The 19,118-nt window shown below is 48.4% G+C and overlaps 2 protein-coding genes across 2 annotated transcripts; both read left to right on the top strand.

The window, feature by feature from the left end:
- The first annotated feature begins 8,480 nt into the window (after positions 1-8,480).
- On the top strand, positions 8,481-10,022 carry LOC1270503 (uncharacterized). Its single transcript, XM_309205.2, has 2 exons — positions 8,481-9,596; positions 9,679-10,022. Exons 1-2 carry the CDS (start codon positions 8,619-8,621, stop codon positions 9,922-9,924), a joined length of 1,224 nt encoding a protein of 407 aa, XP_309205.2. The 5' UTR covers positions 8,481-8,618; the 3' UTR covers positions 9,925-10,022.
- Positions 10,023-14,563: 4,541 nt separating this feature from the next.
- LOC1270502 (uncharacterized) lies at positions 14,564-18,864 on the top strand. Its single transcript, XM_309204.5, has 4 exons — positions 14,564-14,812; positions 14,895-14,968; positions 15,262-15,543; positions 15,614-18,864. The coding sequence occupies exons 1-4, from the start codon at positions 14,803-14,805 to the stop codon at positions 18,668-18,670; spliced, it is 3,423 nt and encodes a 1,140-aa protein (XP_309204.5). The 5' UTR covers positions 14,564-14,802; the 3' UTR covers positions 18,671-18,864.
- Positions 18,865-19,118: the final 254 nt, after the last annotated feature.

The raw sequence follows: 19,118 nt of genomic DNA, 5'->3' as shown, positions 1-19,118 counted from the left end.
CCGTTTTATTTTTTTACGTTGCTTGTATCCTCTTACGTTCTGGGGAGATTACTCAACTCAGAATCGGTAGCAGTTTTGCTAAATGTTTACATGGTGGACATCGTTGCTGGGTTGTTTTTTGTCTCTCGTACGACTGTTGCTTTGCGTTACTATCTTGCGCGAAGCGAATGAATCCTTTTTTTTGCTCTGCTGAAAGTCCTCCGAGACAACTCCACAAAACTGTTGGAGCATTAACCGAGCATGACAAGTAACGTTTGTAATCTCGTTTCTGTTTAGTCACGCGTAAGGAAACAAGCATGGTCCGTGGAACACTGGTCTCCACTCTGACATCCGGGGACATGCAGAGGGATCGTTTAGTCCCTTTTGTATGCTCAATGTCCTTACTCCCCCTCATTCTTTCCCCATGAACCTTTGGGGGAAATTAAAACAAGTTTCTGAAGAGAAAAAGAACAGAAACAATATAAAACTAGTTCCCATTCACAAACAATCAGATTGGAAACGAGTGCTTAGTTTGTAAACTGCTGACAGTTCTATTACTTCCTGGGACGCTGCTAAAAAGCTTCCATTCGGGGAAATTTATTGATCCACTGCCACGATGTAACAATATTTTGTAACTCAAGCTTGGCTAGCTAGCAGAAACATAAATGCACATTATCCAATTTCGTGCCGCCTGCTTTCCCCTTGGCTTAATGTGATCCTGTTTCGACCCGGATTAGTGCGGTGAAACATTACACCACGCAACGGCCAGGGGTGTTGCAGAATGGACCTCTTCATAACTTTTCGGTGGATAAATTAATGAGGCGCATTTACATGAGATTTGTCTGAGCTTTCCTTTCGAGCGTTTGTGTTGGGCTAAACATTTGCTTTATAAGAACAACAGTTTTCAACAACACTAATGTTACAGATTTTATTGGCAGGAGCCAATGCAAGTAGATGACAAGACAAGAAGGAACAAAACCCTCGTGTCACACAACCATTTGACCTGACACGATCGTCAAGTACATCCTACATCTCAATATTAATATACAAATCCCCTTTCTCATCCTTCTAACACAGGAAAAGTAAAAAAAAAAACAACAAGGGTTCTAGCCCCGTGGTAGCGAGATATTGAGTTACATGTAAATGTCACCCTGATTTTACACGTTGATTTATGAATTGCGCGGACGCTGCCAAACCGATTGCGGATCATTACACGAAACGCAGGGAGTGGTTTCGCTGTCAATCAAAACCAACCGGCACCAGTGTGCGGAGGTTGGGCGCGCGTTTCGATACGTTCCAAGACAGCTTGCTCGAATAGAAATGTAAAACGAGATCGATTGTGTGTCTCGTTTAGGATTTTTTGTGTTGCCTTTCGGTTTCATAGAACAAGTGGCAACAACACGTAGGAGGGGGTTGGTAACGAATTGATTGGAATTGAACCAGTCCGACTAGAAGGCGTTTACTCGGTTTAATTTGTTTCTTCGTATGCGCTCCCCCGGGAAGGTTCGTCGTCAGCAGAAACGCAATGTCAAGTCTTTTCCGCTCTCTCGCTCATCCAGCACTTCTTAAGAAGGTGATTTGCGGGAGGTCGAGACGTGTCTTTTGGGCAGGAACCGTTTCACCCGGGTGTCCTGATGGTAGCGAATGATGGATTCCTCCGCCACTGCCCGTAGATTTGCATATGAACGCCGCCCGCCAATCTCATGTGCCTTCAGGGCGCGTGCACACACACACTCAGGGTCACGTTTTATCATGGTATGGCGCTGAAGATATCATCAATCTCTCGGGTATCATGAGGTTTCCTCACGTTTCCTCTCTCCCTGAACCACTCTTGAAGACCGCAATTTTTCGGACAGGCGCGAACAGAGCGCCCGGAAAAGCCCATCAATCAAAGTGGCGGTGTGATCTGCTGATAATTTATGCTACCTCTTTCTTTTTAGCCATTGGTGTAGGGGAGTGGGAGGGGTGGTGTGTAGAGGATACATTTCCACTTCTAGTGATGTACTTTATTGCCAATGAATTTCTAATCAGCCAAAAATAACACGCGAGGCAATGGAGCAGTGTTGTGCGATGCGATTGGGTGTCAATTCGACTTTTGGTTTTCTGTGATTTTTGTTTGTGGACGACCCCCTATGGCTCTCCTCCTTTCTTCTTCGCCGGTGGTCAAAACCCTGGTGACGCCTGTGTGTGTGTGTTTGTTTCTTCTTACAACCAAATGCAGCATACACAAAAATAAAATAAAAAGACAGACAGCACAAAACAGATAAACACAGACCCTGGGCTCCCGGAGATGCGTTCAGCGGTTGGCCACTTATCATTCCCGGTTCCGAAACGTGCTCAGGTAGCAACACACATCCTAGATTACTATGGCACAGTATGTGTTGCATATTGTGCCACATTGGTGCGTTTGTCGCACCACACAACCTCTTTACCAAAAGCAGTAAGCATGCCCGGCCCGTCAGGGTGGTCGACGGAGCATGAAAGACCATCCTGTCGCCGACATATTTATTAGCAGCAGCAGCAGCAGTAGCCTGTCGGCTCTTTGGATGCTCCTGCAAGGTCACACCGGGATACCTCTAAATGGGGTAACCGTGTCGAAACAGGGCAGGGAACAGCGTCCCAGGGAACCTCTCCCGGAGAGTGCGAAAGTCACGCCAGATCAGGCCAAACAAGTTGTCACAACTTGGACCGCGAAGGAGTGTAAAGCAAGGCGGAAATGAGGCGGCATCTGGAGCTTGTTTGTCGGTCAATTTTAAGGCAAATGTTTTGCCGGCCAATGGGTTTCGGTTGCAGCGAGCGATAATAGATTTATAACGCAAGCAGGGTCGTAGAAAAAAACCTTGAACGGGTATGGGCGCTGTGCGATGCGCACCCAATAAAATTATACACGCCCGATCGAGAACGATCGGTTGTGCGGCTTCCTGGGTGTTCCTGTCAACGTTTTCCAGGCCAGGCCGATAATGACGGCACGGTATAGAACCATTAAAAGGATAGAAGGCCTTGACTTTTTACAAAGCCCGAACTGTAATGTCCATAATGCTTCAATTTTGTGGACGCTTATTGTCCTAAATGACAGACATTCGCTCCTTGGAATTTCCTGAAGAATAAGGCAACATGCTCGGGACGTCTCTGTGTGTGATAATTGAGCCCTGCTTGACAGCCGAATTAGGAGCAATACGGCCTTGAGCCGGACTCCATAGTAAGCATTCTTTAGATTACACGGCCCGTCTGGTCGCCTAAGATGAAGATACCACGCCAGAAGCGGCGTCCATTTGCCAACAAAACCAAGAAATCAAACGGAACGGAATGCAAAGGAATAATGCGCCTAGCGAGGAACATTAAAAAGTAGTAAAGTTTTGGGCTGTCTTATTTCCCTTTCTCTCTCTCTCACACACACACTCTTTTTGTCACTGCTCGGTGCAATTGAATCATACTGAGGTGGATGTGGTGAAAATTATTAATAATACCCACCCATCAACCCTTTTTCCAGACCGATCGTTAAAAATATAGCCATCGTACCGCAAATAAGTAGGAAATACCCTTATACAACCAGCTCATCGAACAACGCGTTTGAGCCTCATTTGGTGTCATAATTTCCGGCCCAACCGATAGCAGAAGGTCTCTTAGTGACGCGCTTAGGGAAAATTTAATTAAATTTTATAGCGCATCACGCGGGCCTTTCTGCATCTGCAGAGATACACGCTAGGCCCGAGTGAAGAGATGCGCCAAAAACACACTCTACACCGCGAGAATCGAAATCCAGCTTTTCATCTCACGCAGAATTACATTTCACGAGCGGCCATATTTTCTTTTTACTTTGTTCAGGAAGATGGGGGAAGAGCGTTTGTGAAACAGTAATCCTGTTTCATCGCTCAATCCTTTTTCTTGGCGAGGGCCACCGCGCCCGAAAGAAGCTATAAAACACGCACTAAACGCTGATACCGGCGCCAGCGGCCCTCGGGGGAGGAAAGGGCAGGAAGGAAGGGACAGGAAGGAAAGGCAATTTTTAATAACTCTAATATCCTCCGGCGTTCGCTCTTAAAACCGATTGCGTTGCTGCGTTTGATCCGGACTCCTCGAAACCGGCAGCTCGCGTAGGGATTAGTTTCCCATCAGCGTTGGTTGGCAAAGCTGGCATATGGCCCCGCCACAAAACCTGGAAGACTGTTCTGCGTGCTCTTGAGTGCCGATCAGACGCCTACGGGGGCTTTCCAATGCCTGTGGCGGACGTCTTCGGCCGTTCGTAAAAACCCCATTTAGCGCTCGCGAGCCCGAAGGCTTCGTTTAAAGCTTGCAAAAAGAAAAGAAAAAAAAAGATGCCAACATGTTTCGTTGTCTGTGTGTGAAAAGAAGATACCAGGTACCTTTGGTAATCAGTTTTTTGGTGCGGTGAGAAATTATTTTTCCCAATGCATAACATCACGGGATGGATTCCTTTCGTCGCTCGTCTCAATGCTGTTACAGTCTGGGAAGGGGGGAGTTTTAATAAATTTAATATTTAATCTACAAGTGTTGTTAAGTGGTTGGTGGTTATTGGTTCGCGGCAGTGCGTCTCGTTAGCAACCCTTGCACGCTTCTAAAACGCTCTAAAACGGCGTTATAAGCGCAGTTCGTCAATGCGTTGTATAGAGCTAGCGTATCCTGCTGTCATAAATATTTTTCAAACAAATCATTTGTCATCCGATCGATTTTCAAACATTTTACAAAGTGCATTCCCCTCCCTCTCCTTCGTCTTTTTTCCCATCTACGGACTGGAAAGTGATAAAATAAAATAAGGATTTTGTTAGATGTATGGTAGAACAAAAAACGAAAAAGGGTTGCCACGGTTTGCTCTAAGGGGTTGCCACAATAGAGCGGAGAGATCAACAGAAAACTGAGAGCTGCTGTCCGTAACTTAAAAAAAAAGAACGACGAAAAAGCGAAACGCGCGAGGCATTGGCAACATAATGAACCACCATTTGCTACCTTCAGCTTTAAAGGCTTTAGAGCTGCTTTGGAAGCTGCCTTTTGTACCGTAGCGATATGCTATGGCCTTACCCTTCCTTTTACGTGCGTACGCTATTCACCCCTTTAGAAAAAAAAAACTCTTCCCCTTCTTGAGTCACTTGCGGTCGTGCAGGGAGTTGCCGACACGATTTTTGTGTGCCAATTGTGCGCTGCTTTGTGACAGTTTGCCGAAATAATCGAAATGATTGATTTGCTGGTGTAAAATCGTAAAAAAGGGAGATTTTAAAGTGGCAACCATGTCGTCCGGAACGTCACGTTATTGTGTACGCGAGTACTACATGGAAAAGCCCCCTTATGCTTGCGCTGCTGGTCAATCCGTTTGTGGAGGGAAACACGACACGGCAAACAAGCAACCCAGCCAGGGGACAGTATGGATGGGAGGAGTGTCATACAATGTATTGTGAGTTGATACCATGCACTCTATTAGTTAAGGAACTGAAAATAATGGTGGTAAAAAGATGTTATGTAACGTTCTATTGTAACCGATTTGTGAACTGTGTTTTAAATAATAATAATAGGAAACGATTATCAAAGAATTGAAAACATGAATTTTAATTGAAACAATCGAAACATGATTTGAGAGATGTTTCTTGTATTAAGCTCTTATAGCACAAGGGCTGAGAAAAAAAACTATCACGGCTTATTGTCTGAACCTAAAGGCATTTATTATAAACTGCAACTTATCTTTAGAATGCAAAGATGGCAAAAAATTCTTAACGCAATCCGGTTCGAAGGACCAAAAACCTTAATTCCCTTACGTCTAACAGCAAGATCCGACACGACAAACACATTGACATGACTGCTTCCAGGTGTAATACGGCATCCAAAACAAATAATTTGTTTCAAAATGTTCTTTTCTTATGCGCGCTCTTTTCCTAATAAACCATTCATCCAACCTATCGATTATCTTCATATCCCTGCTCATCACAATTTTCACGCACGTTTCCCATCAATTAGTCAAACATTTCCAATTAAACCAAACGAAACTCATAACCAATCTAGCTGTTTTGTATTTTTTCTTCCTTTTTGTGGTTGCGGCCGCAAACAAATTTCAATTCGCAAAGCGACATAAGTTTCTTAAAGAAAAAAAAAAAAGAAAAGAGAATACACAAAAGGTGCTATTAGCCCAGCTGAGAGGGCCTGTCAACTTCGATGCCACTCTGTCACGGTGGGAAGAAGAAGTTGCTTGTGTGCTGTGAATATATGTTATTCAATGTGAAATAGTAAATTCTACTTCACCATATTGACAGCATATTTTCTCTCTTTCGGTTAAACCGGACCCTTCCATGATTAATCTTCTACCAACTAAAGTCAAGAAAAGTCACGAAAAGCAATAAACAGTGCCGCACTAAGAAAGGGGTTTCCGCTTTTATCGCTGTACGCTTGGCGTTGCGAAATAAATAGGGTTTTTTTTCCCGCATATCCGTGCACTTTGTAAGGATTAGCAGTTGGATAGGATCGAAATAATAATAAAAAAAAAAACAGGCAACCAGAAACCATCGATTACCCGAATTCGTTATTTTTCCGTGGTGAAGGATTAAAAATGCAATGCTGGCACCCAGGGAAACGGCGGGCAACTGCAGGGAGACCAACGCGTCTCGAGGTAGAGTTTGATTGATTTGATTGATGGTGCGGGATTGCGATTCGCTGTATTGCACAGCTCCCTGTTTCACAAAACACAAATCCTTTTCTTTATCCGCCGATAACCTCTAGGGAGTGTGTGTGTATGTGTCTGTTTTTTTGTTGCTCCGAAAATGCTATTACATAGCTTGGGAAAAACAGAGGTGTAAAAAATAAATAAAAAAATGCAAGTAGAAGGGGATTTCCCGATGTGCATTAAAAGTCAAGAAAGTGAATTGGCTACTTTTATATTTTATTGATGTGGCTTCGCAGCCGATTCTAAGTAATTGTTCGCTCGCGGCAAACGCATCGATGCGATGCGTTTTCCCTGCAATTAGGTAGGTAATTAACACGGCAACAGTAAATAAATCACCGTAAAGTGGCAAATATGGCCGGTTATGATGGTACCTGGAATGCATTGCAGCATTTGGGTGCATTTTCACGAGCATTGTGTGTGTGTGTGTGTGTGTGCAACCCTCTCCACAACGGTTGGTGCCATTGCAATGTATTCAAAGGTTGTACCGAATGCAGCAAAACCGATTACTTTGGATGCTTGAAACAGCATCGAATAAATCGGGTACCCGGATGGGAGCGGATCCTGGGATTGTGATTGAATTTTCGGCACCGAAAGGGCTTGACATTTCAGGGTACGGAGACGTAACGTAAATATAACGGCGCCAGTTTTATGCTGCCAATCAGTTTATAGTGATTTTTATGCTCGCTTGCTCGGGACGGGAGGGAAACTACTGCCACCGCCCGCACACCATTCAAAAATCACGTACGGGCACTTAAAATCAGCAGCAGCAGCAGCAGCAGCAGTACAGTATTTTGGCCCTTTGGCTTCGGTGGCACTGTGAAGCCGGGGGTGGCCGGGAAATTGATTTCGTATGCGCGGCGACAAGCCACCATCCATGGTGTACGAACAACGAGGGGAAAACAAGCACACGCGGAGAAAACAAGTGCAGCCGCAAGTACACTCAGGCCCTGTACAACACAATGTTTGACTGTAGGAGGTCTCGGGGAGGAAAGTAAATGGGAAAGAGTTGTAATGGAGGTGAGATAAGAAACTCTCTTGCCCTCACCCATCTTTTCAGGTTCCAAAAATCGCTTTCCGGCGAGATCGCAATCACAAAACAGCTAAAAACCCTTCCATTCGGGTTCGTTGCTTGCGCTGCAGCGATTTTACGATCTTTGATTTTATACTTTCTATGGGTGCGTGTGTGTGTGTGTGTGTGTTTGCATGTGTTTGAGTATCGGTTTTATTGCCCATCACTGAACGAGACGGCAATCAGATTTACTATATTGATTTTGTGCGCTAGTAGTTGAATTAAATGTGTGCGTGGCAGTCAGCAGCGGCTCGAGGTGGCCATAAACGCGAGCCAAGCAGGAACTTCGTGGCTCCTTACAAAATATGGTGCAGAGTGGTACACTACAGTACTGCTCCAATGTGTAGAAATGCACAATTGTGCTATTGCCGCATTAACATGACGCATAAAAGAACGAGAGCTACAACCAGCAATGCCAAACTTCTTGGACATAGCATCTGTCACTTACGGCTTACATTTCCCAAGCGTTCTGGAAAAAAAACAAAACAAAAAAGCATTATTATTTTATAAGCAAACACAGACCACAGGCTTGATCGATGACACATGATATGATTAATTTATACAGCTCTTTCATCGAAAACAGAGAAACTTTCGCCAAAGGAAACACTCTTCCCATCGTGCCGATGGCAATTAGTTATTCCAAAGTTTCCATATCCGTCCTTGCCGAGCGAGCGAAAGCAGTCGGAGTTTGTTCTGGAACAGTTTCGCCACTTAGCATAACAAATCAGGGACACATCCTTTAACACTGACACTCAACAACGAGGGGTGAAAAACTTTCCCTCCCGACACCTTCGCCCTTATTTGCGGCCTTGGCTTGGCCGAATCCGTCGCTGCAAGTTTTCCATCCAGTATCATTTTGCGACCAAACGATCAGTGCGCGCTCAGTTGACCGTGAGCGTACGAACGATGCAGACCGGTGGCGTGCTGTCGCGCATGAGGCGTGCCCTGGGGCGCCTTTACGTGGAGCGTGATTTTTTCCGCCCCTACGAGATACTGCTCGCCCTGCCGGGCTTTCATCTGGTGGAAGAGTTTCGGACGAGTAGCTGGAAGCGGGCGCTGTTCCTGCTGTCGCGCACGGTGCAGCTGCTGCAGTACGCCCTGTGGGCCGATCGGTTCTATCTGGCGCTGGTGGATCCGTCCAGCCCGCCCGGAAAGGCCCTGCACTACGGCAACACGTTCGGCGTGCTGACGATGATGCTGGCCCGCATGCTGGTGGTGCGCTGGTATCTACCGCACGTGCGGCAGCTGATGGAGTATCTGCGCAGACAGCGGGGTCGCATCGAGCCGGCACCCGATACGCACCGGCTGTCCTATCGCCGGATCGTCAACATAGCCATCACCTTCCAGCTGATCGGGCTGGCGGATCGGCTAGTGGCTGGGTTCTCGCGGACGTACCGGCAGGAGCTGTACGAGGTACCGGCGAATCTAGCCGAGCTCCAATGGCCGATGGTGGTGGCGGTGCACGTACTTTCGTTTGACTTTGCGAGCCGCTGGGGCGCCGCGTACAACGTGTCGCTGACGGGCATGAACTCGATCATGATGGGACTGTACGACGAGCTGACGAGCATCGCGCAGGAGTACGGTCGACTGCTTACGAAGGAGAAGAACGGTCAAGCGGACATCTGGACGTCCTTTGAGCGTAACACGGCGCGTGCGGTTCGGCGGCACGAGACGTTCCTGTGGCAGCTGGGACAGTTGAAACCGTTCCTGCAGACCACGTTCCTGGTGATGTTCTACTCCGCGGCGCTATTTCTCGCCATCGGCACCTTCATGATCTCGGCCAACGGGACGACGACGTACGGTGTCATTCTGAGCGGGTTCCTGTTTGCATTGTTGCTCGAGTGCTACTGGTGTTGTCAGCTGGTCGATCGGCTCAATGAAGTGGTAGCGGGAATCGTTTACAACAGCAAAACTGGCAATTTACCACCTTATCGGCATTCGTACCCTGTTTTTCTTTTTTTTGCAGAACACACAAATTGGAATTCTGCTCTGCAGCCTGGACTGGCCGGTGGAGCTGCAGTATACGAAGGCGACCGCAAGCCGCTATCGGCAGGCCCGCTCCTCGCTGCTGATCATGATGAGTAAGACGCAGAAGTCGCTCGGCATTCGATGCGGCGGCATGTTCGAGATGTCTAGTGAAGCGTTCGCCAGCCTTGTGAAGCTAACCTACACCATGCTGATGTTTTTGCGCGACACACAAAAGCCGAATTAAGACCCTCGTTGTTGCACCAGCAATGCAATGTTCCCTTGGCTTGCCAAGTTGTTGCTTTTTTTCGTTCAATAAAATCACTGCACCGCCTCTAGTGTGATCAGCACGCAACATTGAAATCTCACACACACACACATTACATACACAGCATTTACCGAGTCAATTGTCGGAGTGCTTGATGGTGGTACGGGTGCTCCAAAGATCTTTTCACAGAAAAGAAAAAAATCGTGTTGTTTGCCCAACAGCGCTGTACCGGCAATTAGAAGCCTGCATGCGGTCCCACTAAAACAAACACGTGTCGTGCTCGGGAAGCCGAAAGCATCGTGACGCGGGCACTTCGACACACGGCGCAGGAAGGGGAGTTGTTTTTATTTGCCCCGAAATAAGTTTTGATGCTTTATGTTGGTAAAAAAAAGGTTCGTCGCTGCGAAAGGGTGCGGCGGTGAACCTCCGCCTGCACTTAAAGTAGGGATGTTTCTTAGTGCTACCTTAGGGATGCTACCCTCTCGAAGTACCGTTTTGCCGTAATGCCGTGATGACGTTCGATCCCGAAGCGTTTTGTTGCCTTCTTCCTGCCTCCGTAGTACCACCCCCCCCCCCCCCCCCCCACACTCATCAATCAGTGTACATTAATTCAAATCGTACTTTTATTGGCGTGAATGCTCCGGCTGGTCATTTAAGCGATCTAAATGCTCGGGCCTTCGGGGAAGGGGGCGGGGGATTTGTTTTTGTTTCTTGCTTCCTTTGCTGGTTTCTTTTTGTTTTCTTTTTTTTTATTAGCCCCTTTAGGCCGTAATCGTAAATCGCAAAACTTTTCCGCACTGGCAACGATCAAACAAGGAGCGATAAAGCCGGAAACCCATCCTCAGGTGGTCGCCTGGTCGCAAGATCGGCCCGGCCCAGCCAATCACCTTAGTAATGAAATCATTTTTCATCAAAAACCTCGGCACTTAATTTGGAAGCGCCGCCGTCGATGCCGACACGCCGATGACGAGGACAGCGCCATTTATTTGCCAGCCCCGGAGCTGGACCGGCTCAGATTTACTGCAAACCGCCCGTCCCGCTCCAGGGTGTGCGTGTGGCTACTAAAGTGGGGTTAATCCTTTTCATTTTTACAAAAGTCCTACCCGCCCGCCCGCCCGGGGAGCTTCGAAGTTATGTGCTTTGTTTTCGGGTTGTATTTTTACTCCTTCCCGTGCAGGGAGCGAGGCTTTTTTTATATGCGCTTGCTCGATTGTTTGCCTGCAGGTTTGCTCTTATTTCCGTCGTCCAAGATTAGTCCTCAGCCCTTCCTGCTGGCCAACGCCTTGTGGTCGTAAAATTTTACTGATTTTTAAGCCCATTCGCACAGCGCTTTGGAGAGGCAACTCTCTCCGGGCGCGCTAGACAACCCCGAATGTATATGCGGCTCGCCCAGAATCGTCCGGCAAGGGACGCGCATCTTTTCAAATATTAAATTATTTGCATAAAAAGACGCTCGCCACTCTCGTCCGCTGCTGGCGGGTGACGAATCTTTTACGATTACGTTCCCCTCCTCGGTGCTTGGATGGTAGGGCAGTCAAAGGGGTTGAAGGCTCCGATGAAGATTACAGCTCGCTTGGCAGGTACGTAGCCAGGACGACAGCAACAACAAAAACAACAACAACAACAAAGAAAGAAAAAATAGTAGTCATTCCAGTTTCAACAATATTTTAATAGCTGCAAGTACCCGGCCTTTAGTTTGAAGGCATCCAATAAAACGTTCTACCCATTAAATTACAACAGAAAACAGAACAGGTTCATGATAAGGCGCAGTATCCCGCACGCTACACTCTGCTCAATAAGCCGTGATGATTAAAGGTGGGAACCAAACTAGCCGCCACCTGTGACCGGTTTAATTTCCGCATCCATTTGCTTCTGGGGGAATTACGTTTGCCGAAATTGTTTTCCAGCGCGTCCATAAACTCGGCCGGCCTATCAATCGCACACGGACGGGGAAAAGGCTGTCGATTGGCGATTGAGCTAACACGCTTCGCCCTCGGAACGGTAGCGAGCGGTTGAGTGTGCAAACCTCCTCTCCTTAGCAAATGGATGCGTTTATGGATTATGGACTCGATTTTGTTCGATAGGCTTTTCCCAAGAAGAAGGTAAGCAACGAGCCACTGCTGGGAAGGTACTCTCTTGGCTAGATTTTTACAACCTTTTTACAATCGTACCACCAACCCCGTCCCGGTCACCGGGGTGAAGGTGTGGTCAACTGGCGTAGGGTTTTCTTTTCTTTTTCTCTGCTTTTATGTCCACACCACTAGGAAACGTAAAGAAAAACAAAAATATCCACCGCACCCGTCATCATCGACTTTTACGACCGGCAAATGATCCCGACAAGCGCGCGCTGTGAAAAACGGGTTAAACGGGTGTGTAGGCCTGCAAAAATCGGGTTCGGGTCGGTAAACCTGCGCCTGCTTTTGCTGAACGTGCAATGCGTTTCCCCTAGCTGGGAAGCTACCCCGGACCGGATGCAGTTTTTATGTGCGCTCCCGTGGACAGGGCGAAATGACACATAAATGAAAACGTCGTCGTTATGTTGTTTCCTTTTTTTCCAGTATTTTTCTTTGCTCTGCTTGTTTTGCTTGCTTTATTTGTTTCGTCCTGAATTCATTATCTCTTTAACAAAACCTTAGCGTCCTTACCAGGCGGGCGCAGACATCGGGGAGGAAAAAGTGACACTGTTAACAGACTAAACTGAGAAAGGTGAAATTGAGTATTTTTTATGACTTTCAAAACAGTGCCAAAATGTTAATGTGAGCCCAGAAGGGCCAAGAAAAAAGAAAGGAAAAAGGAAGCGTTGGGAGTAATATTGCAAAAGTGAAAACAGACGCAACTGGTAAACTATATAGGCAAGACGTAGAAAGGACAACAGTATGAAGAGGAAGGGCGTACAAAACGAAAAAGGCAAAGTAAATCGCCCAGCGATGATAATAAAAAAGAATAAACTTATACACATAGAAGAGCGAAAAAAAACCAAAGAGAGAGGTAAATATGGATAATAGAATAGTTGCAGGATCGCGCCACGGAAGCATGCAAAACACATACAAAAACGATACAACAAGGTAGTGGTGGGTATAGAATAGTAGCAATAAAAACGCAATGGGACCAAAAGAGGCGATAAAAGCAGAAAACGAAGAGCAATGGTACGGAATAGTAAGACAAAAGAGGATAAAAAAAATCGAAAAATGCGTTAATTGTCTCCGCATTTTGGGCAGATGAGCTCCTCCCGGGGGCTTGGCAGCGGCGCGTGTCAAAATGATATTTATTTATTTTATTTCATTAGCACCGGCTTCAAGCCTGTTAGGGGGGGGGGGGGGTTGATAAAACCAGCCGATTCCATTAATGATGATGACCAGCTTTGGGTTAAGCGATGGCGGAGATGTGAACTGGGGCTGGAAAATTCCCTCTACGGGCGTTGCGTCGTACCATTGATCTTAGTGTCGTGAGTACGTGGGTTTCTTGGGAATGTGCTGACGCGTATGTAAATTTTGCACCCGGTTGGAACATCTCAACCGGCTCTCGAGGGTCTGCTTCATATGGATGAGCGATGGGCGAACGGATCCAATTATCTATGCTCATTGAATTCCAATGCGATTGCCATCGTCTGTTTGCTGAATGAGGTAAAGTTTTATTGCCTGTTTGTTAATCGATGTGGCCTTGCGTATACAGGCCGTTATCGCGCTCTGTGGAGACCCAGTTGTGCGAGGTTCATAACGAGATCCAAACAAAATAAACAAATTCTACAGCTATGGAGTGGAGTGACTGATACCGGGAAGATATTTTAAGCGACACGATGAATACAGACGCTTGGCACTTCTTTCTAGCGACAACTCCATCAGCGAGTGACCTCTAAGATTATAGACTAATTTTAGTTTATTGTGCATGTGTATGTGTGTGTGCGTTTTGGGGCGTTTTTATCGAACCCTTAACCTTGCTTTTTCGTACAACATATTGTTTGACATAATGTTCGGTCAGCAACCTACACAACAAACGCTCCCCGGCACTGGTATATATTTTGAGCGAACATCTTCGCTCATTGAGCAGCTTCCTCTCGCACAGACGTTTCTCGCATGAGAACCGGTTAAAAGCAAGAGGATGACGTAGAGCAGGGGTGCGCATACTTTGTGAGTAAGTTGGTAAGTTGGCGCAAGCCGATTCTGAGACTGAGTCAGTTGGTGAAGATTTACTTGTTTGGCTAGCTACTATAACCAATCAGTTAAAATGACAGTACTGTCCCATTAACTGATTATCTACTGAAGTACTAACGTGGTAGATAACGCACCAATTCCAATAAATGTTAGAATTCCACAATAATTTACACTACGCAATTATTTAAATTAACTTTTTCATCTACATGCCATCTGCAATACATACACAACACCTCTTCGTGTTAGCAGCTCAGTCAAATTAAATTGTTATCTTCTGCGCAGTTTTTATTTGAATCTGTACAAATGATCTCTCGTCCGACCGTTGCCGATCCCTGACGTAGCACTCTTGGCGCAGCGTTATCTACGGCGCTTGCGCATGTATCTGTAGCTACGCGCCAAGTTGCGGCTTCTCCCTGGTGACGGTGTTGGAGAATTCCCCAGCGAATCGTGCGTGTACGATCGTGTTTGCCGGTCGCTCTCACTGTGTCCGTGTGTCTCTGTGCGTGTGTCGATCGTTCTCACCCTCGTTGGGGTTGGCTCCATACGTAAACACGTTGCCCCCACCCTGAACGGGGGATGAGAGAACTCTCGAGCGTGGCTACACGCTGCCTGTGTTGCCAGCGAGCAGTCACATGTATCGCTCTGACAGTTCCATCGACACTGTTGACCGGCGTGGTTGATTTGGGGCCATCCCGCGGCTCTAATCATGGCGCAAGGTGAATTAGCATACCAGCCAGCACGCAACTTCATTCGAGTGAAATTAATGATATTTTTTCGATTTTCCTATTTCGGTGCCAGTCGAGGCTCAGCTGCTGATGGAGCAACAGGAACGCTCTCGGGCCGCTTTACGCCAGGAAAGACGAACACTCGAGGTAAGATGTGCGAGCGTGCGAGAGGAAACGGTGAACCCCGGAGAGTGATTATGTGACTCATAACACAGTGCATATACCGTGGCTCAGTGATCGGCAAACTACAACTCGCGAGCCGCACGCAACCTAATGTTGGTGTTGGATTGGATTTATAAATTAAACTCTTTACATAGAACTGCACGTTTTTAAAAAGATATTGGTTCTTTATGCCGTAAGATTGCCGACCACTGCCCTAGCTCCATGAGCGTTCTCTTGATACCGGTTTTTTGGTTTATTTGTGGGGTTTGGCATTGCAGACATTTTTCGAGCGTGAGTTCAAGGACACGTTGGCCGTTATTCCACCGACCGATGAAAGCGTGGCAAAGTGGGACCAACTGTTGCATGATGAGCGGTTGAAGCGGCTAGAAGAGCTGGTGGACTTGATGAAACTGTGGGACGCACCGAAAACAATACCGGAGCCGAAGAGCTTCCTGCACTATGCACGCCTCCAGCCCGTCCTAGCGCAGATGCTAGAAGATATCGCTAGGTATCGCACCTACCTGGATCGATTTATAGAGCGCTTTCAGGCGGAGAATGAGGTGAGTACGTCGATTAGCGCTACACCATTAATAGCTTTCCACTCATACCTGTGTCGTTTGGCTTTCGCAGTGTATCGTTCCGAAGCACAATCCGCAAAACAAATCCGACACAGCGAACCCGAGCGCTCCAATACACTATGCCGCCCTGCAGCTGGACGAAGACTTTCTAGAGTGGTTGCTCGCACGCTCCGCCACCGATATCAACCTGCGCAACAGCTTCAAGCAAACGGCACTCACGCTACTCTGCGAAGAGTACGTCCAGTGTATGCGCAAGCAGATGCAAGCCTGTCCACCCGGTCGGCTGGGCAAGATTCGCACGGTAGTACTGCGGCTGCTGAAAGCGAAAGCGGACTTTAACATCTGCAGCAGCCACATGAAGTTACCGTTCGAGCTGCTGCTAAAGCACTGCGAGACGCACGATGAAACTCGCCTCTTTGTCGAGCAGTGCGTAGAGCTGGTGCCGTGCGCTCTTGCCATCTCGAGCGTTAACGATCGCAACGAGCGAGTGGTCGGGTTCTACAACAACAATCCAAACGTGCAGGTTACGGTGGAGCTGCTGGAGCTCTTTCTGCGCCACAACGATCGCTCCAACTTTACCACACACCTGGCGGGGTTCGAGATAGACGCATCCAACGTGAAGAAAGTGATACGGCTCCTGCTCCATACTGCTTGCGACCAGAAGATGGCCGACTGTGTGCGGTTGATTGTGGATCGTGGCGAACGACACATATTTAAGGTGCTGCCACGCAAGCCGGGTCGCAATGCTGCGGCAAAGGAGGGCCCAGTTGCCGAAGAAGGGGCCAACAGTGTCGAGTTGAGCCGGCGGTTTGGATGGCAGGAGAGTATCGATGTGCAGAAGGGCTCCGAGCTGGAGCACCGGGTCGAGCTGAAGGGACTACTGAAGAAGGTGTGCCTGATGGCGGATCTGCCCCTGCTCCAGCTGCTGCTGGCGAAGATCTCGGATCTGATCGTGCTGAACGATGATCCGCTGCTCGTTGTAACGCTCGCAAAGGCGTACGATTATAAGCGCCGGGTCGAGGAACGGAATGCACTGCTCGCGTGCGCCGAGTTCCTTGCAACCCAGGAAACAATTCACATGTCCAAGCGCGACAACTCGGGCAACACCTCACTGCACCTTGCGCTGAAGTATGGCTTCGATTCGGTGGCGCTGGCATTGCTCCGGCAGCGCTACACCTACCTCGGAATGCGCAATAACGACAACCTGACGCCGCTCGATTACGGGACGTTTGCATTCTGGCGATCGTACCTTGACCAGTGCATCGAGGTGGACTCGAAGCGCTCGATCCCGGACCGAAACGTGATACGGTTCAATCTGCAAGGCTTTCACTCGCCCGCGCTCAGTATGACTAGTGCGGTCAGTGCGGACGGTACGCCGGCAGCGTCGGACAGGTCACGGAATAAGCGCTCCAGTTGGAAACTGATACAGCGGGTCGATCAGACGTACTGCCAGCCGCACAAGTTCACGCGCACCGTCACCGAGATGACGACCCTGCGGCAGATTGCTCAGTCGAAGGAGCTGAAGCGCCTACTAGTGCACCCAGTCGTATACACCTTTATTATGGTGAAGTGGACGCGGCTGTGTCACTGGAACTATCTGAACCTGCTGCTAACAGCGCTGACGATCATTTTCTTTGGCAACTACTCGCTCACCGCCTGCTCGGTGGAGGGCCCAAGCACGGTGCTGTGGCTGCTGAGCCTGCTCGGGGTGGTGTGTGTGGCAATACGGGAAACGCTGCAGCTGCTGTTCCTGCGTCGCTCGTACCTATCGTTCGAGAACGCGCAAGATCTCATCAATGCGGTCGCGATGTCCGTCGTACTGGCGAACGGTTGCAATGGACTGCTGTCGTCTTTCGTGGTTATCAGTTTCGCGATGCAGCTAACGTTTCTGCTAGGGTCGCTGCAGTCGAACAGTCTCGCCACGATGATGTACATGTTCAAGACGGTGTCGAAAAATTTCCTCAAGAGTTTCCTGCTGTTTATGCCCCTGATCGGCGCGTTCATCTACGCGTTCCACCTGACGTACAATGAGGATCCGGAGGATCATGCGCAAGTGTGCGAGCGGGACGACTGCTCGGAGGAAAATTTCAACAACTTCCGCACGTTCTGGAACGCCACGATCAAGACGCTGGTGATGACGACGGGCGAGTTTGAGGCGGCCGCGATTGACTTTGAAGGCGGAAAGATGCTGCTGTTCATTCTGTTTATGTTCTTTGCGCCGATCGTGATACTGAACTTGATCAACGGTCTCGCGGTAAGTGATATTGCCGCGATCCGGGAGGAGTCGGAACTGATCAGCATCAGCAAGAAGGTGATGCTGCTGGAGCAATACGAGCGCGGTGTGGCGAACGTGTATCCCGGATGGTTGCGACGGTGCTTTCCGAGGCCCTTCTTCGCAGAGTACGACTGTCGCATCCATGTCAAGACGAAGGAGTACCGGAAGATTGAGGTGCACCTGCGGGAGCTGCCTACAAAGGCTGGCAAGGGTACTGCTCCAGTCAATCCCGGTGGTGCCGCTGCGCTTAACAATGCCAAGAGTCGACTGCACGGCTCATCCCAGTGTTCGGTGCAGATACCGCCCAGCGGGAAACCGGCCAAACAGAAGGTAGTGGGGAAACCACTTCCCAAGATTCCCTGGATACCGCAGGGTGATTCGTGCAATTTCATCTTTGACGTGCGCGTGTTTCGGCTCGCACTCTTTATGCGACTGGATCAGTCGATCGTGGACGAAGCGTTGACAATCATTGAGCGGCAGCAGGCACTTGCGTCAATCCAGCTCACTGTCAAGAGTACGCCGGCACCGGACACACCCGTTACGCCGGTGCGCACCCTAATTGCCGCAAAGGTTCGGCAACCGCGCGCAGCTAGCGTGGCTCCCGCCGGGAAGAAGCGGAGCAAAGAGCCTACCCAAAACGAGGAAATGCAGCGTGAGCTGCTCGAGGTTAAAACCCAGCTGAAAACGGTCCTGGAGCTGCTGCGACGAAAGGAGAACCAGGAGAAGCGTAAAGACAAACGGCAAGCCAAGAGTCTGAAGCGAAAGGGCCAGAGGCGTGTACAGAAGAAGTCAAAGAAGGCAATTCCGGAGGCAGAACCGATGGGTGATCAGTAGATTAGGGCGAAACCCTTGAGATATTAGCAGATAAGATAAGAGACCAAGGTAACAGCAAAGTAACTCACACAACAGCCATGCCTGCCATGAGTAAACGATTTACTCTCACAGATAGTGCTGGTTTGGATCTCGCCGCTGCTCGCTTTCCAGTGCCTGCCCTCTGCACGCGTCAATAAAAATCAATTTAAACCGTACCAGTTTGCGTACAGTTTTTACCAATTTCAGCGGAATCATGCCCGCAGAAAGAAAAAGTAAGCAATCATTGTGTTCTACCTCGCTAAGCCGTCCCCTTATCTGTCACGCATTGGTGTCATTGCGCTGTCTGTCACATTACCCTGGACGGCTTTCCACTCTTTGCCAGCGGCAGTTGTTCGCGAGTCAAGTGTAAGGGACAAGTGCGTTCGACTTTTCCTTTGCTTTCCTTTTTTTTTCATTAAACAACTGTTCA

This window comes from Anopheles gambiae, chromosome X (genome assembly GCF_943734735.2).
Source record: "Anopheles gambiae chromosome X, idAnoGambNW_F1_1, whole genome shotgun sequence".
NCBI lineage: Eukaryota > Metazoa > Arthropoda > Insecta > Diptera > Culicidae > Anopheles > Anopheles gambiae.
Note: the sequence above shows the minus strand (reverse complement) of the source record. Positions and strands in the feature narration are given on the sequence as shown.